Genomic DNA, 24,184 nt, shown 5'->3' on the forward strand with positions numbered 1-24,184 from the left:
TTTTTTTTTTTTTTTCTAAAATAATATTTAGAGTCTACTATGTACTTGGCAGTCTCTAATTCTCCCAACAGTCTTAGGAGATAAATCGTATCATCCCCATTTTACAAATGAAGAAATTAAGACTCAGGGATTAAAAGGCTAACTAAGTTTTTAACTAATAGAGAGGCAGGATTGAACCTAGGTTCATCTGACTAAAGTCTTTGCTTTTCTACCATATAACACAGTCTTTAATTCTACCTTTCCTTTTGCCTGCAGCGTATTTATTAGCACGTGGAAGTACAAACGAGGCTAGAGTACTAGTCAGATCATGAAGACAGTTATACCTTCATTCACTTTATAGTGGGTTGAATAGTGTCTCCTAAAAAGATACATCCAAGTCCTCATCCCTGGTACCTGTGAATGTGATGTTATTTGGAAATAGAGTCTTTGCAGATGTAATTAAGTTAAGGGTCTCAAGATGAGACCACCCTGGATTCAGGATGAGCTCTAAATCTAATGACTGGTATCTTTAAAAGTTGAGAGGACAGAGGCATACACAGAGAAGATTGATGTGAGGGAGGCAGAGATTGGAGTGATGTGTCTACAAGGCAAGGAATGTCAAGACTGTCACCAGAAGCTAGGAGAGTGCATGGAACAGATTTTCCCTCAGAGTTTCCAGAAGAAACCAACCCTGCTGACTTCTGACTTCTAGCCTCCAAAACTGTGAGAGAATACACTTCTGTTGTTTGAAGCCACCAAGTGTGTTATAGCGGCCCTTAAGAAACAAATTCACACTTGAAGCTCAACACATCCAAAGACTGAACTCAGAATCTTTTTCTCCATTCTGCTCTTCATGAGTCCCTTAGAGAAGGATACCACCATCCAGTCAGGAACCTCAAAGTCATTTTGCACTATTTCTAGTGTGATCCCTCAAAAATACCTGATCATGTCATTCCTCTCCCAGTACCTTCCACAGTGAAAATATACATCTACTACTTTTAGCCTCCTTTCCTGCCTCTTCTACAAACTCATTTTTACTCCAGCCACATGCAATATTTGCATTTCCCATCTATTTGCCAGAATGCTTCAGATTCTTAATATCTCTGTGCCTTTACATATGCAAATATTTCTCTTTTTAATCTACCTCTTCTATTTGTTTGCTTAAACTCAGCTCAAATGATCTGTCTTCTGGGAAGCCTTTCTTAATCTTTCTCCCCATCACAAATTTCTGATTTCTGTGCTCTTCTCTGTGATCTTCAAGCATGTCTATATTGTCACATTTATCCCACTACATTAAAATTTATTTACTTGCCCATCTGTCTTGTCTGTGAACTGGTACCTCCAGATTCCATCCATCTTTAAGGACCAACCTCAGCCCTGCTGCCTCCTGTCAATTACAAAAAAAAAAAAAAAAAAAAAAAAAATCTCTCTCTCTCTTTCTCAAAACTGTTATTGCACCAATTTGCTATGAGACGCATTTGATACTTAACACACTATCTATCTTGTGTTGTTTTCCTTTCATGCACATATAATTTGCTCACAAGTAGTAGGGGCAATGTGTACAACTCTGTTGCTCTAAATCCTGAAAACATTAGCAACCAAACATATAATATGTACTTAGTAACTTTGATGGGTAAATACTGGATTGTTTTTCTCCATTAGGTAAAAAATATTACTAGTACCCGAGTCTTTCTGACATCTGTCCACTCTAATGCTCACCAGGCACTATCCCAGGGAAGAATGTCATTAACTCTCATCTCTGTGTCTCCTAAGTATTCTTCCTGGGTCTAGTCCTGCCCCTCTAAAGTTAGCCTCTAGGACCTCCTACATGATATAAAAAAGAGACAAGAATATACTATTTACAGCCCTTTGCTGCTTCTCTACTGCCTACAAAATAAAGATCACTTCCTTTAGTCCGATATACAAGACTCATTGTCACTGAACCCCGGTCTATCTTTTTAGTTTTTTTTCTCTGATTCTGTCATCACGCTAGACTCACATTCATTATTCTCTGCCTCTCCATGTAATTTTATGCCTCTTTGCTGCTGTCCATCCTGTTCTATCTTCCTGGTGAATTCTCCATCCTTTCAGAGCTGGCTCTAAATGTCACTTTTTTCTATAACTTTCCCCTGATCCTTTTTTCAGAGGGATAGATGAGGAGGTAAAGGAAGCTCAACACATCCAAAGACTGAAAGGAAGCATCGGTGTTTCCATAGTATTTTATGTTTACTCTAAGGTAATTTGTCACGTTGAACTATAGTTGTGTCTCTCTCCTGAATAGATTGTGAGACACTAAGTCTAATTTTATCTTATTATTAAGGTAGATGTTTCCATCACACTAGAAATTCAGTTAATGTTTATTAAATGTGCTAAAAAGATCTGTTTCAACATCCTTCATCCTAGGACTGCCCTTATGCTGTCCCATGTTCCTCTCCTGGGGTGCTTAGAGAGTATCTTACAAAATTGATCTTGCCCACTGTGCCTGTGCGAAAGTTTAATGTGTCCTAAGCTTACTCCTTCAGTAACCATTTTCATAAAGCCAAGTATTTGCCATGTATGTAGCTAGCAGAGCTGAAAAGATTGAAGGCAAAGATGTCTCCTTTTTTGAACTAACTATAATGATGGAAACCTGGGTTGAAATAGAGGTATCTTGTGACTCTCAAAAGTCCCACTAAATCTTTGTGTTTTTTTCCCTTCTAATCTGTGTTTGCTGCACAGTTCTATAGTTTACTTAGGTGCTGAGGGTTTGCAACTGTCCTTACTGAGAACTAGAAATTATGATGAGGATCTCACCATATATCCTTGTAATTTATTGCATATATTTATGTTTGATGTAACAAAATTACATACACAGCTCTCACTTCACCGAGTGGATTCTGTTAATCTTTTGTTGGCTTCTTAATATCCCAAATTAAAAATCTCTCCAATTGACAAATGTAGGTCAAATTCAGAGTGGACAGAACTAAAGACTTTCAGAAAGCCTGTTCCATTCTGATGTTGGACACATTATACTTATCTAGAACAAATGGCTTATGACTGGGTGATAGAATTGTGATGCCATAGAACAACCAACTGGCTATTAAATTTGCTTTCTTCAAACTCAAAGGGATTATGACATCAGATACAAAGCAGCCAATCATCTTCTTTTCTTCCTTTCTCCTTCCCTTTCTCCCTCACTCCCTCCCTTCCTTTTCCCTTTTTGTTAACAATTCAGTTTAACAAACTTGTACAATTGCGGTGGTGAAGATATAAAGCTAAATAAGCCTTTTCCTTTTCTTCAAGAAGCTCACAAGCTTATATATGAAGCCTACAAATAAGCATAATATCCTGTGATCATTGCAACAATATTAAGATGTCCGAAAGTTAAAGAGAATTCATAAAGAAGATAGTGATGAGCTCTGAGGGGTTGGGGGAGTTAGGGAGATTTTTGTCAGTTTGAGCTAGGTTTAAATTGATTAAAAGTACAGCCATAGACAAATCCTTTGTTTATTTTCTGGAGGTTAGGTTTATTAGTTATTCCAGCAAGCATGTAGAATAAATTGTATTCAAGAAAGATGCTCAGAGACTCTGCCTTCTCAGCATCCCTAGGTAACCTTCTCCTGGCTGGCTCTTCAGGCTCTGCCTCCTCTGAGCTCAGTGCAGCCTTTGCTGGCCCTCCCAGGATGCAGTGTAGTGGTGGGAGGTTTGGAGCCTTCAGGACACTGCAACTGGGTTGGGGCCTTGGGAAAGTGGCAACCACAGGCCTCAAGGCCCCTCATGCTGAGGCTGCCTGGGTTTGAATCCTAGCTCTGTCACTTCCTATCTGTAGGCCTTTGAGAAGATCCTTAAACTACATGCCTCGATTTCCACATCTATAGAACGGAATAATGGTTCCTATGGCATAATGATGTTGTGAGGATCACATGAGTGAGCCCACATTCCAACAGTACTTGGTACAGAGAAGGCACTTGGAATATAGACATTTTTTTTCTTATTTCATTTTTAGGTTTACAACCATTGAATGGAATCAATTTTCATTAGAAACTTGGAGCAACACAAAGACGTGGTATTGTGGAATGACGAGCAAACAAGCAATGTTATCTAATAAACAAGAAAGGCTCATGTGTTATAATGGGGAAGTTCTTGTTTTTCGATTGTCTAAAGGAAATTTTGCAGATAAAGGGCCTGCAGAAATACCCATATTACATGTCAGAAGAATGGTATTTGACAGAGGAACAAGAACATTTGTTCAGAAGTCTACTGGATTCTTTAACATAAAGGAAGAAAACTCTTATTTAAAAATTATGTGTTGCGACTGTGTGTCAGATTTCAGAACTGGGATGAACCTCCTTTGTATTGTTATACAATGCAATGAAAAGAGTGATGTTTTCAAATATTTTCTACTGTTTCTTCACAGTACCAATAAATTTGAAAAGTGTTTGAGTTTTAGACTAGGCCATGAGTTGAAGGATGGCATAAGGGTCTTTAATGGCCCTTTAATTTTATGGAAACATGTCAAAACATTCTTTTATATCTCTTCCCAAGCTGGCAATGTTATTACTGTGTCCATCAACTTTTCCTCTATTGAGTGGGCAGGGGAGATTGAAAATCTAGGTATGGTTTTATTAAGACAAAAGAAATATTATTTATCTGAGGAAGAATGTACCCCAAAGCTTTCAAAATCAGATTATGCATTTTGAAATACCAAGTTTTGCATATAGTCCCTTGAAAGTGAAGAAGTAATTAGCAATACATACATTATCCCTCCTGCTTACAGCAGTGTGATAACTTGTGTGCATGTCTGTGCAACCGAGATTGTCAACAACCAGCTAAGAATGTCTCTGATTGCCCTTACTGAAAAGGATCAGCTGATTTCGTTCCAAAATGGGACTCCTAAAAGTGTATGCCAGCTTCCATGTGGAGGTCCTTGTGCACTTCAACTTATGGATTCGGGTGGAGACCTCCTTTTCCTTGTATCTTTTAGGTTCAGTGATGCTTGTGCTGTTTGGGAAAAGAACTTTCAGGTTGCTGCTAAATGGGAAAAAATTAGCTTAGTACTGATAGATGGAACTGGAAATGAACAAGTACTGCTACTTTTTCAGGACTCCTTAAATTCAGATTGCCTGAGTTCATTTAAAATAATAGATCTTGACAACATAAACTATTCAAGTGAAACACTGGATTGCAATGAAGATGACTTATTTGAGGACAAACAAGATCGTCGTTATTTGGTGATTCCAGCTCTGGAAAGGAGAGTGAAAGTTGGATTAACTTCTATTCGGGAAGTACAGCAGCATCTCTTGCTTAAGGAAAAATTTATTTTAAAATCTTACAAAGCTTTAGTGAACCTGGTTCAAGGGAAAGAAGATAGTACATCAAGTGCAGAGGTGGAATGTCTTGTTACTCTTTGTGGTAAAGAAGAAAATCCTGTCCATACTTTTGATGAAAAATCATCAGACAATTCTCAAGGTTCAGAACAGCTAGTAGAGAAGGTACGATATTGTGTAATAGATGACAGCTTGGTTGTTGGAGTGAACACCACATCTTCGAAACTGTCCCTGAACTGGGTGACTTTATTGTAGTTAATGGATCAACTCCATAGCTTCAGCTGTCCTCTTACTAAGTGTCAGAGTGATCAAGTTGAGTAGGGACTCTTTTCCAGCACCGTGCTCAGTGACACATGAAATAGTATCAGAGGCAAAAAGGATCAAGTTGACTGTTGGTAGTGAGGAAGAGGAAGGGGAGAGCTTGGTTTTCGAACAACCATCTGAGAAAGAGTGTGTACAGATTACTGCTGTAACACCTCTTTCGCCACTTTTAGCATTCAGTCATTTTTGTTGCATTGTGCTGCTACAAATTAGGGAGAGAGAAAATACTGTTTTGAGCATTGTTATTTCCATGTGGCAGCCTTTTTTTTAAGCCTAGAAGATTTTTCAAGTGGGAAATATCAAGGGACATTTCCCAAGAAGCCTAGAGAACACGTGGAAGATCTCTGTGCACTCCATGCAGCGTCGCACGAAACATTTTCAAATCATGTCATCCAGCTGTGCTCTCACTTCGATGGAGGCATGGCTCTTAGAACACATGAAATGTGAAGTGATCAAAGGATTTCCAGACATTTGCTTTTGTCAAGGGCCAGAAAGCTCATATGGGACATTCTTCAACTGGAAACGAAGAACACCATTTGAAGAGATTTTGATAGTCTATTCTAGGACTCAAACAGTTTCGTTCCTGTGCCTTCATAATCTCATCAGACTTCTCCCTGCAAACTGTTTCTTCAAAAATCTATAATTAGGAAGTAAGGATTTCCTAATTGATCACTTGGCATTAACTTTGGAGAAGGCATTGGATATGCTTGGTTCTCTTTCTTTTGCCTTAGTTAAGATTGAAAACAACTTGGTGCAGAGGTGCGAAGTGAAGAAAGAAAAGAGTCGTGATGTTCTGGCTGCTTTATCAGACAGAACACAGAACATCCATCCCTATAGAGAAGAACTTCAGAGAGAAAAGCAAATGTTGAGGACGAACCTAAAAGTGAGTGGTGCCCTTTATAGGGAAATGACTTTTAAATTAGCTGAGGTTCAGTTGAAATCAGACCTTGCTGCACAGAAACTGTCTGGTTTATAATTATAATCTCAACATGATTATATTTTAAATCAAAATATAAAACGTTTTGGTTCCACTTGTTTTCATTTTACATTATACGCCTCCTTTGTAAAAATAAAAATTGAGGCATTTTGTAGAAAAAAAAGATGCTCAACTTTTGGTGATTAGCTAATTCTCTCAGAATCAAGGCTTGACCTGAACTGAACTGTAAACCAAAAATTGAAACAAAGGGCAAGATTGACTCAATTTGAACCTTAACCATTATGTAAAAGAAGAGAGAGAAAAGTAAAACTCAAGCTAAAACAAAAACCAACTGGCAATAAAGAATGTCACAACTGCAAGAGATCTTAGAACTTACTTAGTCCATGTTTTTCATTATACAGGTGGAAAAAAAAAGAGGCTCAGTGATTAAAGACTTATGTAAAGTCATGAGAAACCACTATTGGCAGAGTATGAGATACAGCAAGTGCGTCCATGTTCCAAATCCGTTGTCCTTTCAACTTCTCCAAGATATCCAAAAGTGTATCACAAAAAGAAGGGTTTAATTTTTACCTTTTCTTCTCAAATAATTGCATGGTTGATAAGATACTAAATCAAATTGGGACAAAATTAGAGCATCAAAGTATTCTCTAAATAGAAACTTTTCGGTTATTTTCTTTCATATATGTAAAACAAGTAGGCTTACCAACTCTTTGAACAGAATCTCTACCTTGTTGACTGCATGTTTGTAATGTGAAGCATATGGATTCTTCTTAAATCAGAAACAGACTATTTGCTCTCCAGGCTCTAGCTCTTTCTTTAATTGATTGCTATCCAGCACCCATAAAAGCTCTGCGGAGGGTATGGTCATTAGGGCATTTATGAGGATGCTCGCATATTCCTACAGGTATGGAATTTCTAAGTTTGTAGCAAGTAACATCACCAGAACTAAGAAATGGGGTGTCAGTTGCTTGGCCCTCTCTTTGATGACATATGTTCTAGTGTTACCCCCTTGACATTGATCAAAGGTGACTGCAAGACACAATCATACCAAGATCGTTTCTTTATTTTCTTAAAAAAAAGAGTTATTAAAGACACCTACATCTCTGTTGTTCTATACTCTGGAAAGGAATAAATATATTTCAGAATTAGTAACGGAAAAAAGCATTTCCATTTAAAGAACTGGTATGTACAGTTTAAAAATCAGTCGTAACTCATTTTCCTTTCTGCTTTGGCTTCTACAAAGCTCAGAAATAAATATAAAATGAGGCTCAATCTCAGTATACAGGCTTAAAGTTGAGGCATATTTGCTTTTTCCATTAAAACAACATTTTCTACAAGTCTTTCTGTAAGCCATCTCAGATCCTTTTTTGGAAGTAATGCGGTGGTAAATAATGAATATGTAAAACATTTTCTTTGAGTCGTTGAGTACTGTGCTTCTTTGTTATTTATAAAAAGTTCTTAACTATTTACAACCACACTGAAGAGTTCTAGGGAAACCAAGAGGTACAGGAAATGACTACAGGCCTCAAGGGTCTTAAATCTAGTTGTGCTGCTGGAGCCCTGTAGAGATAAATAACATGAGGTAGCATATTCTAAAGAGATTTCAAAGATCCATTCTATCCTTAGACTCTATAAGTCTTATTATTACATTAGTAATAGGGGCATTTGGTCAAAGCATATTCTGTTTTGAGTCAGCTTAAATAATGATATTTGGCTAACATTTTTCTGAGGGTGGTAAAGTTTTTGGGTAGTTTGATTTCTGAATATCTTTTCATTAAAGCTATTGTGTTCATGGTAGAAATTTGGAAAATCAGAAAAGTATAAAGGAGCAAATTAAAATCACCCATAATCATACCTTGGATTTGTTCACATTGCATAAAAGAACACAATATATGTAATCTAGCGTCCTGCTTCTTTTTACTTCACATTATGCCTTGAGAATTCCTAGTCTTCAATGATAGGATTTTTATTGTGCAATAATTCGTTGAATGATTTGCTCAACCATTACTGTTGGAGATTTAGATTGTTTCCTAATTTTCTATATTAAATATAATACTGTGATCTACATACGTAGTAATAGTGACCATAGCATTTATGAAGCTAGAATATGCCAAACACTATACTAAGTACTTCACATGAATTCTTATTTAGTCTCATAATAATTCTATGAAGGACTATTATACCTTGTCTACAGATTATGAAATCAACAGTTAGAGGTTAGTTAAAGCACCTGCAGCAAGGGAAAAGATTTAACCCCTGATCTGACATAAATATTCCAACTTATTTTTTATGAATATGTAAATAAATCCAAAGATTCCAACTGCCTATTGAAATATTGGCTCCAATTATTGGCTCCAAATTAAGAAATCTGAGGTTTTTTTCCATTCCTTTTATATTTTTTAAAGAAAAAAATGTCTAATGAATATTTAGTGTTTTTTTGGTATATTTTTTACTTTAGTAATTATTATCCTACTATGATAGAATAATGTGTTACATACCTTGTAGTCATTTTGTGATCTACAGAAAATAGTAGGAACGCAGGTTCCAAAAATGAGCCTCTCATTTTTATGAGAGGACAGTAAAACCACTATAATTGAGAGAAATAAAAAGAGGTGGTGAAAGTTCTGAATTTTACGGTACTTTCACATATGCGATTTTCATATATTTTCAAGTCCCTAGAGAAAAGAAATTGAATTAAACTAGTGAGCTTAGGCCCTGCACCACTCCTACTGTTTTAATGAATATCAGATAAGAATGATTTGCAATCAGTATATCATTTGATGGCATATAAAATGAGGGCTTCTAAAGTGCTTAACGATGGTTGAAACGGTTTCATTTCTTAACTAAATTCAAGCTATCATTGCAGATTAATACATCCTTTTGAAATAGTGTCAAACTAGGGCTGAACTCGGTTTGGATTGACGGGTTAATTTAAATTTGTGAACATCCTGGAGCTAAAATCCATTGATTTGGGCACCCACTCAGTGGGCCAAGGAACAAAGCGAAAGATAGAAGCAGAAAGAATTGAAATTTTAGTTAAAGCGAATTTCATATAGGCGAGCCCTTGGTGTTACAAATGAAGAATTAAAGGCCTGAGACGTGAAAGAATAAAGGAGCCCAGCGAGCTTTCCTAACCAAAAACTTATATGAAGAAACAACCTCTGTTGACCCTCCCACCCCCGCTCCACGCCCCATTCCACACTGCGGGCCCATCTCGCGCAGCTGCCATTTGTAGTCTTGGTGTCCTCCGGCCCCTGACCCAACTCAGAATCTCAGCGGAATGGGGCGCCCTCGCCTTCGGCCAGCAGCAAGCAGCCGCAGCTGCAGCAGCATTAGGAGCAGCAGCTGTTGCGCACCCTGGCGGGTGCCTGGTAACCCCGAAGAAACTGGGAAGGTGGTTGGGCCCGAGGTGGGGAGAGGGTGCAATGGGGGCTGGGCGGCGACCCGGGCGTTGCCACGACGCCGGGGGCGCGCGTCCCTAGCAGCAGCCCGCCCACGTCAAGGTTTGTTTAATAATCGACAGAGTATTTATGGCCGGGGCTCAGGGCAGCCTCGGGGGAGCCAGGAAACCTTACCGGGCAGCGGATGAGGCTCGGCCGCTGCGGCCCAGGGCACCTCCCCCCGGCTTCCCGAACCCTGCCCGGTCCAACCCGAGGGGGAGGATGGAAACATCGGCCGCGCTCTGAGCTCCTTAGGAAGATAACACCCTTCCGGCCATATCACCCCGCAGTCTTGCGGAGGCCACCGACTCGTCCCCTCCACGTCTCCATCTCTCAGAGTGGGGCCGAGCGGATAAGTGAGCGATGGCGGAAAACCTGAAGAAACTGGTCTCCAACGAATTTTTACGATCGTTGCCTGAAAAGCTAGAGCGCTGGCAGAAGGAGTACAGCGTGAGTCAGGGTGGGAGATTCCTGGGGTTCGCCCCTCTACTCCTCTGCCCTAGTTCATTGCACAGCCCTCGACCGGGTTTTCTTAGGGCTGGAATCGGAGTGACCGCTTTGCAAAGCCCTGGCGGTTAAGAGTCCTAACAGGGACCCAGCCTGGGACTGGGATCGCTGGGAGGGAAGGACTGGCATGTGTCTGCCGGCGCCCTTTTCTCCCCGCGGCGCGAGGAGGTGCTGGGGTGGCGCGGCGGGCGGAGCTCGAGACTGGGAGTGGAGCAGTGGAGAGCGCAATCCTTTTAGTGGTAACCAAGGACTCTGGCGGCCCTAGCAACGAGAAAGACCTGCTGTCTGCCTGGGATCTGGTCAAGCTGGCACCTTCCCCTCCCCATCCCCTCCTCCAGCAATGTCCACCCCAGTACCCCCACCTCGAATTATAACCTCTTCCCTGCCCCCTCCTCTCCCTATGTCTCCTACTCTTGAGGATTCTCAGGGGTTGTAACAGAATAAAGTTTCATGAAAATACACCCAGGATTTATTACCAAGAGGTGAGTGAACCGAACACTTGTCAACGTTGCAGGTTTCACTGTTATGCTGGTCAGCGCGGAATGTAAGGCATAGTTTTAACACCAAGGCAGATTTCAGAAAGCCTGTTGCCAGGGCATTTGTAAGAGGCCAATATTCTGTCATCAAACTCAGAGCGCTGTTTAAAGCTTCCTAATCCCCACCCCCATGCCAGCTCCCATTACTCTCCCGCGTCCCCCACCCGCGACGGAAGGTAGAACTCCAGTGCTGAATTTGCTTTACATTCAGTCTGTCCGTCTTAAATTAGGAGAGTGTCACTCTTACACAGCAAGTAGAAGGGTGAGGCAGACAGAGCCAGGGATCTGGAATCAGCGCCAATAGGTCCTGGGTCTCGCTCTGCATAGAACAAATTATCTGAACGACCTGGGGCCATTTATTTAACCTCTCTGGGTCTCAGTACCTCCTCTGTTTAGGTGGGAGAGACCGGATTATATCATTATATCCCTTTTGGGATCTCAGTTTTTTGAGTCTAGCTAAGCATGTTTCTGAAGTTTTACCAGGAAAAATGCAACTGGCTGCTGTCCTGAGTCCCTTGGGCTTTCCCATTCACCCTTTAACCAGGGCTCCTGAGGGGGAGGTTGAGAGGAGCTCAAAGAACAGCTACCCCTTTCTTCTCAGCCTTCCTTCTTAGTGTTTAGCGTTTATGGCTTTGCCCACTTTTGAAGAACTGTTCTTCATAGAGATGGCAGAAAAATTAAAATTCACCTCTTTATTACAAAAGCCTTGGGGTCCCCCCACGGCCCTTAACAGTGCCTACTTGTCACCTAGTCTCAGAAGGTTGAGAATAACAAATCTTGATATACATATTTACCCTCCTTAAAACAAGCTCTTACAAACATTTTTTTTATTGCCCCGTGGCCTAAATAAACTCCAAGTTTTAAAAAGCGTGTTTAGTTTGTCACAAGACACATTTAACACAAATGACTAGGCTGCACCAAATTAAATGATTGTTTTAGAAACTACCTGTAAGTACTGAGAAATGCCAAAATTTATTGTATTTTCCCTTCCAATTAACAGTGGCCCATCCCATTCCTCTGTTCTCACTGAAACCATTTCAACCCAGCTTCTCGCCCAGTCCTACACACAAAGTAGAAACTGCACTCTCAGAGACCGATGTCTTTCCAAAGTTTGTGTTCATTTCCCATCATTTCTATCCAACTCCCTGGCATCTGTTGCATCTGACTGTTGACACCCTTGTTTTTCTTTTTGCCTTAACCTGCTTCCCTCTTATGGCTGTTCTTACCTTCCACCTCCATTCCTACTTCTCTTATACGTATGCTGATGAATCTCATATCTATATTCAGGGGCTGTTCTTGTCTGACCTCTCATTTCTCCAATGACCATTGGACATTTTCAGTTGTGCCATCATTTCGAAGTCAAAACTGACCTTACCTCTCCAATGCCCCAAACACTGACCTCTTTCCTAATTTGTCTTCGTCATGAACCACTCTATATCTTTTTCACCAGCGTAATCTATTGGTGCCAGCTTCTAAATTCACACGGAACCTGAGCACTTTTCACCATCTCTGCTACTACCACCCTTGTCCACCTTCAAATATCTTTCGTCTGGATTATTACACAAATAGTAACCCAAAGCAATTCTTCTAAATGTCAAATAAGATCGAGTTACTCCTCTGGCAAAACCCTCCAGACTTCCTATCTCACTCAGAATAAGAGCCACGGTTCCTAAGGCCATCTAACTCCTACACAGTTGTGTTCCTTTAAACTCTGTGACCTCATCTATTACTCTCTTTCTTGCTCAATCCACTATAGCAATTCTGGCTGCCTTATTCTTTCTAGAGCAAAACTGTCCAATAAAAGTTTCTATGGTGACAGACATGTTCTATATCTGCACTGTCCATATGGTGGCTTTTGAAACAAATCATAAAAACAATAACAAACATTGCCAACTCATTTTTTTTTTTGATGCTGGATTATTGCATTACTTGGCCTTTAAAACTTAGATTCTACTGAATGTTCAGTGACAGCTTGGCGTGAACACATAACTTTCAGAATTGTTTTCCTCCTTCGTGGTTATTGAGAATGTTGTTGAAAGAGCCATAGAGAATCCTTTCTTGTTCAACCAAGAACTGAGCCAATTATTAAGAGCTTGATAATTCATTCAACAAATGGTGACTGAGCTTCTGCTATGTGTAAAGGTTTGGGTGAGACATTCTATATTTATACTTTTTGTAGTGCACATTTATTGATTTATTCAACAAACATTTTTTCAGAGCTTACAATGTACCTGTCTGTGCTAGGTGCTAGGAATAGAAATGTCAAGTGTATCTTAATGATGAACTTCTAATTGGAGAAGAGGATGAAGGATGGAGGAAACAGCATGTGCAAAAAGCAGGGGTGTGTAAAAAGGCTGGGATATTTGGAGGGACTGTAAATAGTTCAAGGCAGGGAGTGGAAGTGAGATAAAGCCGAGGAGGTGGGGTGGTGGGAGCCAGAGGGTGGAGGGCCTTGGACTTGATCCTGAGGGCAGTGAGGAGAAACTAAAAGCATTGTGCAGTGAGGACATGTGTTTGGACTGTGTTTTGGAAAAGTTGCTCTAGCTGTCGCACCATGGGGACATAGGCAACGCTAGGGAGAATGGACAGGACTGGGAGATACTTTAGACAAGAGATGACGTGAATCAGCCTCTTGTAAACTACGCTGGCACATTTAATGAACAAGGTCAAAGACTCTGAGAATGGTCCTAAGGTTCTTGTACAAAGATGCTGTCCCCAGTGCCCCCAATTTATCACACTACATCTGAATGGGGCTATTGGTCAACTGTGAAAAGGTCACGTAATGACCTGTGCAGAACTGGATTCTGATTACCTTATTGCTCCATAGAGATGTTAAGATGAGAAATTATCCTCCTGACAATGTTAACAGCACCTGGAGGTCAACTCTAGGCTGAAACTCTCCTCCCTCTGAGATGCTTATGTTTCCATTCAGAGTCCTGTGGACTAGGGAGTTAATTAACTTTGGTCAGATGCTCTGAGATTTATTACTTTTAAAATGTACTCTATGTAACTATGGTAGCATATAAGAGTTTACTATACCCTTGATAACCCCATCCCTAAAATAAGATGGGCTTACATTTCTTAAAGTAAAATAATAGACCCAGGATCTGGAAACTTTTGATTATTTGATATGTGAATGGGGATGGTAAGGAAGGCTGGTGATGCTTTTTCTTGCCTTAATCTCCTCTTGTGTTATAGAAATCTGCACTAACAAGTAAAAACAGCATATTAAATATTAGCACATAAAAAGGAGCCTTAAAGAGGTTTCTCCTCTGTTTTAGAATAATCTTCGCATATGAACTAGAGGCTGTCTCTCTGCCAAAATATGCCTAATTCTTAGTACAAAAGGTCATGTGGTTGCTATAGTGTCTTCAAACAGATTCCCTTACCGCCTTCACCCCTCCTTCTTTGTGAATATACTGCTACATTCTTGAGGATTCGCTCTAATTAGTAAATTTATAAAGGACATTTTTCTTCCCTTGAGGACCTTTTTCTCTCTTCTAGATAGACAATGCTGTAGTAACTAATAAAACCCCAAATCTTAGTGTCTCAGTGTTAACTGAGGTTTATTTCTCATCCATGCAAAGTCTGATGGCAACTCTCTCCATTCCTGGCTCAGTTTCGGGACCCCTCCATCTGGTGGAGCGGCCATCTCATTATAGGGCCTCGAAGGTCTGCAGGTGGAGAGAGAGAGCGAGTAACTTGCACTACTCTTACATCATACACATCACTTTGACTCATCGTCCCTTGGTCAGAATTACGTGGCTTCAGTCTAATTGTAAGGGAGCCTGAGAAATGGAAAGCTCATGGAGTATATGATTGGTGCTACCATTCCTGCCACTGTTACTAATGATGAATTCATGGCTACAGAGAAATTAAGTGATTGGGGTAGGTCATTTTATTTTTAGCAGAGGGGCTATCAACTTTTTAATTTGACTTTTCTTATTTTCATCTTGGACAAATTTGTTAATATAAAGATCATCATGGTTTAATATTTAAGGAGAATACACAATGAAAGAAATCTGATAGGAATATTAACTGGAGGCTGGGACACTAAAATCCAGTGGAGAAGCCTAAATAGAAGCTTTTGCTAAATTGTTGGGGTACATATAAACTTATTTTTTTCTTATATCTAAAATTCAGTATTTTGGTTTTAAAACTTTGTTGTGGAGGTAGCATTGTGACAAAGCCAGCCATGATGTAGACTAAAGGGTTGATTTGGGGAACAGAGCTACTTGTAAGGCTGCTGCATATGGGACTGTGCTTCCTTAGGGGAACAGTTGTAGCCTGTTACAACTAGTATATAAAGAACCCTTGAAAATTTTCAAAGCACTCTTCGTGCATTAGTGCCTTTAAACCTTATAAGTACCTATGAAATCACAGGTTTTATTTTCTACATTTTACAGACGAGAAAACCAAACCTTAAAAGGGCAGCTTACCTGCCCAAGGTCACTCCACAAGAAGGGGTGGAACTTGGATATGAAACTAGGTCTTTTGCTTGCCAAGTCCATTCTCTTATTTCCTACAGTGAAGGGAAGATGTAAGGAAATTCCACTTACTTGTAGTGTTCATTTCCTGCAACCTCCCCCTCCCGCCCCCAGCATATGTACCGTGGACAGTGAGAAAAAGAGAGGGTAGATATTCAGGCTTTTGTTTTCCATGTGTGAATTTCTATGGCCAGCTGCAAGGAGCTGCATGAAAAATGCCTCCCTTCAGACTAATTTCCACACACCTACTGCTGATTGTCTCTTTCTTGCTCACCTCCAGATTCTCTAATTGGAGGGTTTGGAATGGCATTCTTGTTTTATGTAAATGTATTAAAATTAAATTTTTTTAAAAAATAAAAAAGTCAAGTAAACCATTTAATGTATTAGCATTCATATTTTAAAGGAATATTGTGATGAATCCTTTTGTACTATTTAATTCTTATTTAATATACATGAAGTATATTTTGTGTGTGTGAGACTGAAGTTTCTTAAAGTGGAAATAACTGTATTTCATATTGAAATACATATTGATGGATTTTAAGAGCTTTTCAAGTCAAAGTTTGCAAGTTGGTTCAAATATTCAGTGACAAATTTCATTAATTTTTTTCTTCATGTTGTGGAGGCGATTCAAGGTTAGGAATAAAATATCGGGTAGGAGAGAACCGTTGGTAGCGGCATGGATGATCAGGCTCCCACGTGGAAATGTTAATAAGGTCAAGGCTGCTCAGAAGGAGGTGAAAGGGATCAAAGGGTCGGTGGTCATTCTGGAGCACACGTGCTGTGTGCAATGGCAAAGCACAACAGTGACTGGAGTAGAGAGAGGTGCTATGGGAGGAGTAAGGCAGGATAGGTTGTATGGGGACGTTGTATGAAGGACCTTGGAAATTAGGCAACATTTAGGCTCAACGGTTCCAGAGCTTCTGTTTGGGCCATAAGATGGTGACACTGAAGGGGTGAGAACAAAGCTGCGGTGCTATTGCTATCCCTCCCCAAACTAAGAAGTTTCTTCAACGAGTAATCTGTCCTTCTGTCCTCATTGCTTTTGCTTCTTCAAATCCCATTTCTTCTTCAACCTGAAACAATCTGGAAGCACACCAAGTAACCCCCGCGCCTCATTATTCTGCTATAATAGCTCTCGTAACAGTCATTAGAGGCTACCTTGTGGTCAGTCAAGTTCGGTCTCCTTTTTCCCTAGTCTTTGCTTGATTTCTCTGCAGCAGTTGACACATGGTATCAAATTTTATGGCTTTAGCTTCCCAGATGCTGGTGACTCTTAAGTCTATCTCTAGCATCAGCGATTTGCCAGAGCTCCTGACCTGAGTGTCCACCTGCCTTCCAGACAGCTCCATGTGGAAGCTCCACATCCTCTAACACAACACGAACCACACAGGACTTAGTTACCCTCTCTCCAGTCTTGCTGGCTCTCTGCTTGTGGCCTTGGGTTGAGCAATGGCATCACAATCCCGTCTGCGGCCCAAGTCAGAAACCTGGGCTATTTCTTCTCCGTCCCACCTTACAAAATGGGTTCATCAAGCCCTGAGGACTCTACCTCTTAAATATCTGTCAAGTATCTCCCACCTTTCCCCTCTAACTGCTTTTGCTCTTATTCAAGCTCCCATCATTTCTTACATGTGAAAAAAAAGCCAGCTTCTAGAGAATGTTTACGGCAGATCTCAAGCGAACTTTGTTGTGAAAATACCTGCAGACTCAGGCATAGTAGCTTCGTGCTGTCCAGAGCATTCTGCCCCTAACAAGACTCAGTATTTTTACAGCCATCACGATTACAAAAGGAGGAGAGTAACCCATATCTGTTGGACAGGGGTTAGTGGCTTTAAAAGAACAAGTTCTATTTATGTTAAGAATGCTGGCGGTTATATTCCTGAATATTCTACTCCTTTCTGTTACCTCTTGCTTTCCTATCTGCATGAAGTCATAGAATAAGTTTCAAGGTCACTTGTTTATGTTCCACACCTATAACATGGCATATTTCTATTGATTTCCCTGCTTTTCTCCATGACCACCTGCAACCCAACTTTGATATAGCTGTTTGAGGGGTCATTTTTGTGGCTATTCATTTCTCAGACCAGTGATTTTCGACATGGGTTAAAGCATTATTCCCTAGAACAATGTTTTTAAAATTTATCCACAGAAATCAATGCATTTTACTTCACACGTAACACCCTTATGCTTTTGTAACTGAAACAAAGTTTTCACTGTTCTTTAGTAATCGTGATACTCTTTTCTCTTAATTTTTCTTAAAGGGTTAGGCTGACTGAACCTTACTAAATTGATCTCACTTCCCACTAATGCCATGGTTCTCAATCTTGTTTGCATAAAAATATCATTTAGAAAACTTAAAAAAATTTTCAATGCCCAGGCCCCACATTAGAGCGATTAGAATTTCTTGGAATTGGAGCCCACAAATCTCCTCCGGTAAAGGCTTTACTTGGCTTCTTACCACCTCTTCCTTTGAGCCTCACTCCCGAAATCTGGTTCTGCCTTTATTATGGCAAGCAGTACCTGGTTTTGCACGCACTGACATGTTTATTTTAGGCTATAAATTCCTTGAGGGTAAGAGACTATCTCCTTCATCATTGTGACCCTAGCATCTGGCACACAATAGCTCCCTCGCATAAATGTACGAGTGAAGCAGAGACTAAACCATCTCCTTTGCCTTCCTGGTTCTTCTTTATCTTTCTTCTCGCTATCCTCTTATTTCTTACTGCTCTTGTTTTGTTTTTCAATCACTGGCCCTTCTTCATCAGCCCATTTCTGAATTACCAAAATTGCCCTATGCCCGGCTCTCGGCCTTCTCCCCGCTCTGTAATCTCCCTGGTGATCTCGTCTATGCACACGGCTTCCGCTGTGTCCACCTCCTGAAAGCTTCCAAAGTCACGCCTCCCACCCATCTCTCTTATGAGATCTAGACTGATTTTCCAACTCTTTTTTGGTAAAGCCTCATGGTTGAGAGCTCTGCTGCAGTGTTAGAGGCCACAGGAATGGATTTAGGCTCTAGTTCGACCACTGTCTCTTTCGAAGTACTTAAGATCTTCGTTTTTCTCATTGGTGAATTCAGGATGATGAATGGTATCCAATTTGTAGGGTTGTTTTGAGGATTAAAAGAAACCGTATTTACACCTCTTAGCACAATGCCTCGCTGGCACAGAGTAGGTGCTCAGTAATTGTTAGGTACTATGACTAGACATCTTCATGTGAAGGTCCTTCAGATATCTAACTGTTTCAAAACAGCGTCATCCTTCTCACACCTCTTGCCTGTTTCTAAACCTCCCGACTTCCTCCTCAAGTAATACATCACTGGGATCTTGGCTGACACAGATATGATTCGGAGTCTAGAAAGAACCTTTACGGAACCCTCAGCGTCTCCACAGTCCTCAGCATCTCTCAGCCAGATTCACTGTCTATCCAAACTCTATCTGGTCTATTCCTGCCAGAACTGATTTTTGTAAAATGCAAAGCAAATCTGACTATGTCATTCTCATCCTCATCTATTTGCCCCATTACATCCTTCAGTGATGGGATAAAGCCCAGAGCCCCTCATGTGGCAAATTAAGTTTTTCATTATTTGGTCTCTGGACCCAGTATTCCACTTCCTCCTATAATGTACCTTGCTGCTTCTTGCCTTGGTACCTGCTGTTCCTCCGTTTGTCATGCCCTAATCTCTTACCCCTCACCCTTTACCAGAGAGTGCTTTGTCCCTCCTACAGCTCATTATCCACCTAGAGTACTTAATAAACTCTTAGGTAATTATTTAACCCTTGTGTGTTTCCCATTCTCCATCCCACTGCTGAAGTTGCTGAGCTTGTTGCTCACCAGGCAATTAAAAAAATTTTTTTTTTAAAATGTGGCTTTGTGTGTCCTGAGCTGGCAGCCCAAGACCTTACATATAATAAGAACTCAATGATTTATAATGAATGAAGTTTGAGAGTCTGTGCTTTGGAATTAGAAAACAATATAATTAGTTCATATCTTTATTTTATTTATTTTATGTGAGTACGTGTTTGGTAAAGTAATGTGACCCTACTGAAACTTGAGTCTCTTGTGCAATGCTTTGTGTTAGAAGTTGCAGCATGTTGTGACATGTCTTGGGACCAGGAACTGTTTGACAGTCTATTCTCTTCTGTTATTTAAGTTGTAAATTCAGATATTTGACAAACATACCTTCGGGCACCTACTTTGTACCAGGTACTGGGCAAGGCACAGGAGCATATAGTAATAATACCACAATAATACTTTTGATCATTGTGTATCTCCTCTACTCTGCATCTAAGTTAGTTTGTGAGATCACCCACCTTCTACGCATGAGTAAATGGAGGTTCTCATTTCAAATCTAGTTTCTAAGGGAATGCAGCTCATAAATGGAGAACAAGATTAAAACCAAGGTCTGCCTTCTTCCTAAGCCCATTACTTCTATCAATAGTGCATACCACCTCGTAGGTTCCAGTTGTTGAACTCCTTCTGTCTCTGAGGTGCTGAATATGCACTATTTTGATTTAATTCTCCTAACACTCTGTAAGGCATTATCTATACTTATTTTTTCTGGAGAGGAAATAGGCTCAGAGATTAAGTAACCTGTGCAGGGTCACACAGAACTTGTGGCAAGTAGCAGAGCTGAAACACTCATTCAGGTCTGCTTGGCTCCCTTGCCCGTCCTCTGTCCAGTTAGCACATGGCATGGTCTAGCCAGGGGGCAAAGGTTGTAACAGGGGAATTGAAGGTCAATGCGATAAGTGCAGGAGTAAAACAGCAAGGGCAAAGGGCTGCTGGTTCAGCGAGGAAGGAGTGGAGATAACTGTTCAGGCTGTGGGTTCCAAATGTTCTGATCTTATCAATATTATGCTGTTAAGTCACTCACTCATTCATTCATTCATCCAACAAATATTGTTGGGCCCTTCAATTTGCTATGGATATTAGTGGTAGTTGATATAAACATGAAAAAGATTGAGTCATTTTTAAAAACCTCATAGTCTTCTTAGGAGAAGGGGATAGAGGATGAGACAGAGACAAATGGCTACAATAGAAATAAGTGCTATAGCAGAGCTAGTTACCAGCAGGTCTGGAACAAGCAGCTTGGGCTCTAATCTCAGTTCTGACATTGTTCTAGTTAAGTAACCTTGGGCTAGTTATTTACTCTCTCTGCATCTAAGTTTTAGATGCATGGTAATAATGGCACTCATATCTCATTGTGTACTCTTGTGAGGTTGAACAGAGTTTATATATGTAAAGCATTAATAGTGTCTGACACTTAGGAAGTATGTAACAAATCCAAAGTGAGTGAATTATCTCATATTTATTCATCCATCCAATACATATTATTGAGTTTCAATAGATAGAGATGCTAGAATGCAGGGCTGGGAATACAATAGTGAACAGGGCAGGCATGTCCTCTCTCCACAGGCAGCTTACTGCTTGCCTAAACCACTGTCCTCGATAACACAGATATGCTTTTTATAAACTTGTAAACTTTTGCATAGAGGTCCTCTAAATTTTTCCTCTTCATTCTAGTTTCTATCCTCCTTGTACCCTGCTTCCTGTCTCGAGATTTGTAGTGCCCAGGAAGCACCCAGTGCTAGTGCCTTAGTATGGCTTGAGATGACATATCAAATCTATGCATTTTTACACCCATACTATTTGCTTGTTGCATGTAGTTGGGCTCCTTCCTTTAGTGTTAGAATCGCTTAGAGGTTTGGCTAATTAAGAAATGGTGAAAGTTCACCAAGGAGATGACAAAAGCAAGATAATTACTGAAAGTCCTATCCCTTGACTTCTTCGTGTTCTGCTCTTATTGCTTAAAATGTTCCACAGCCATTCAAACAGCCCTTTCTCCAAATCTACCTAACTTCTTCTTGCCTAGCTTTTACTTCCTCTGGTAAGTCTTCCCTGACTTTCCAAGACAATGGGCTCTTGAGTAGACCTTATGCTTATCCCTATAGTAAGACTTACTGTTCCACTGCAGGATAACTGCCTATTCTCCTGTCTCCCGCACTAGTCTGCGTGTGTTGTGTGGCCTGGCCCATCCTTTATGTCTTACTCTCCACTGTATCCCTAACCCAGTGCTACTTTCTTACTGTTAACAAGTCGTGTCCTTTATGCACATATTGAACTTAGAGGTCAAGAACCAATAAAGCAGGTAAATTAGGAGCAATGATTTGTATCGTGTTACAAAGAGTCTAATTCACTTTATGAAGGGATTTGTTGCGAGATTCCATTGAGTAGGGAGTAAGAGTTATTTCTATTAAAACGACCCCCAAATCTCAGTGGCTTACCACCCACAAATAAACTTCTCAAACACGTGACAGTCATTGTAAGTGTTCAGTTAGCACACTTCCAAATCTAGTGGCTCCACCATCCCTTAGGTCCTTGGGGTCCACTGCTTGGTCTTCTGCCTTTGGCTGGCAGTTGAGAAAAGAGAGAGAAAGAAGAGAATCACTCAAGTTTTATTCTAGGTCATATCTGGAAGTGGCACACGTCACTTCCCATCTCATGGACCGGGACTCAGTTACATGGCTGCACAAACTGCTGGGGTAGCTGGGAAAGTGTTCTAGCTGTGTGCCCAGGAGGAAAGAGAAATACGTTTTGGTAAACACACAGCAGTCTCTGTCCTGGGAGCTTACCAGAGCCAGGCAGCCCTCATGTAAAGGGAGGGCCCTTGTCTACTTGCAGTGGGTCCCAGAGTAAAGAAATTGCATTGATGTCTGCTATTTTGGCTTTGCAGACAAACTCATGTGATCAAAATCTGAGTCTTTGCCTCGAACTCATTGAACAAGTTGCCAAAGTGCAGGGACAACTCTTTGGAATCCTCACCACAACAGCGCAAGAAGGTGAGAATGGCCTGTGCTCTCCCATCCAGCTCTTCTTCTTTCTTTCTTTTCTTTGTGCTCTCTGACTGAATTGGTGTGGTTGAGTTTCTCTCACTGACCTGATTTGTGGATTCTCTTAGGAGGACATTATGATGGTGTGGAAGTAATCAAATCACGCCTTTTACCTTGGCTGGAGGCCTCTTTTACTGCTGCTTCCGTGGGAAAACCTGTTGACAGCAGGGTCCCCTCTCTACAGGTAAGGATGCTAAAGGATTCCCCTTGACTTTCAGCAGGCTCTGGAAACTCAAACATATGTAAGATATGGTTTTGACCTAGTGAGGGGCTCAACTCCACTTAGGGAATTGGGACACAGGTATAAGAAGTGGGTTTCTGTTTACAGTGGTCTGGGGTATAAAGGATTGAGTTTTCTCTTAAGACAGACCTGCATCCTAATCCCAGCTTTACTAGTGTGGTGTACCTTCAAGCAAATCAATGAGCCTCTGCTGCTTCTGCTAGAAAAAGGGCCTTGCGATGATCTACATCTGAGACATTGCTTGGCCCACACTAGGCATTAAATGGTAACTTTTAAATGACAAATCAGTCTCTCAAGCAGTTGGGGTGCCATGGGGGCTCAGAAGAGAAACAGATCATCAGATAGGGAAAAGCTCAGTATTTTGAAAGAGTAAAATAAAGCTAATTGGAAACTTCCAAGATAAGAAGAAAACTCAAATCTGATAGACTGACAAAGAGTATCCCAGTTTGTGGTTGGTATTAATTGGTGGTTTCCATGGGACAATACAAGTGTTTTAACAGTTGAAGACCAGACCGGAAAGAGAATATATACCTTGCTTAAGGCGTTGACATCATATGGCTGGGTAAGCAAAACACTAACCTTGATTTTAAATGTTTATATGGATTTACATAAATTTCTTTCTGAAATTAAAACATCTGTTCTAAGCAACAGGGCCTTATGAGGTAGTGGAGATCACTGAACAGAATTCTAGTCCCTCTTCTATGGTCCTGGGTAGGTTATCTAACCTTTTATGTCATAGTGTCCTCATTTGCTGAATGGGGATAATGCTTTTGCAGGCCTAATAGGATCACTGTGAGAATTAAAAGTGATAAGCATGTGGAACAACTTATATGTGGTAAGTGCTCTATAGACGTCATTTGACTTTAGGCAAAATTTTTCCCTGGGGACTTTCATATACTTCTTAGATTTTTACCCTCTATGCATGTTATTCTGGGTATAGAAATATAGGACAACATTTCAATTTTTTTAAATTGAGGTATAATTTACCTACAGGGAAATTCATAGGTTGATGAATTTTGACAAACGCATATATCCATGGAACTCACAACCCTGTTAAGTTATAGAACATTTCCATCACTCTAGAGCATTCCTGTGCCATTTCCCAGTCACCCCACCCCCACCCCCAGCAACCACTCTTCTTTTTTTTTAATAGCACATTTCATTTCATTTTATTTTTAAAATTAGTTTCAAGTATACAGTACATTGGTTAGACATCTATAAATACCATAAAATAGAGTCCCCCCCAATGGCTCCCTCCCTCCCCTCGACCCCCCTCCACTTAACCATCATCAGATAGTCGCTAACTGCGTTCCCTCTGCCGTGCTCCCCATGCCCAACTATCAACTACTAATTTATACTTCTTTAACCCTTCATCCCATTCTTCCAGCCCCCAACACCCCTTCCCTCTGTCCGTCACCAAAATGCCCACTAAATTTGTGAGTCTGTTTTTGATCAGTTTGTTCTTTTTGTTCCTTAGATTCCATACGTAAGTGAAATCATATGGTATTGATCTTTCTCTGTCTGACTTATTTCACTCAGC

At 40.6% G+C, this 24,184-nt stretch overlaps 1 protein-coding gene and 1 pseudogene across 2 annotated transcripts in view; both read left to right on the forward strand.

Annotated features, from left to right (window-relative positions):
• The window catches only part of LOC120588052 (Fanconi anemia group B protein-like), a 9,920-nt pseudogene extending 1,893 nt beyond the window's left edge, over positions 1-8,027 (forward strand). Inside the window, exon 2 of the transcript XR_005649124.1 lies at positions 3,965-8,027. The product of XR_005649124.1 is annotated as a Fanconi anemia group B protein-like (transcript). The remainder of the gene's footprint in view (positions 1-3,964) is intronic.
• Positions 8,028-9,928: 1,901 nt separating this feature from the next.
• Positions 9,929-24,184, forward strand: part of SPATA18 (spermatogenesis associated 18) — a 36,693-nt gene continuing 22,437 nt past the window's right edge. Inside the window, 3 exon segments of the mRNA XM_039845188.1 lie at positions 9,929-10,433; positions 22,247-22,352; positions 22,472-22,587. Coding sequence (XP_039701122.1) covers positions 10,347-10,433; positions 22,247-22,352; positions 22,472-22,587 — 309 coding nt within the window. The 5' untranslated portion in view covers positions 9,929-10,346.

This window comes from Pteropus medius, unplaced genomic scaffold, assembly GCF_902729225.1.
Source record: "Pteropus medius unplaced genomic scaffold, Ma_sr-lr_union100, whole genome shotgun sequence".
In the NCBI taxonomy this organism is placed as follows: Eukaryota; Metazoa; Chordata; class Mammalia; order Chiroptera; family Pteropodidae; genus Pteropus; species Pteropus medius.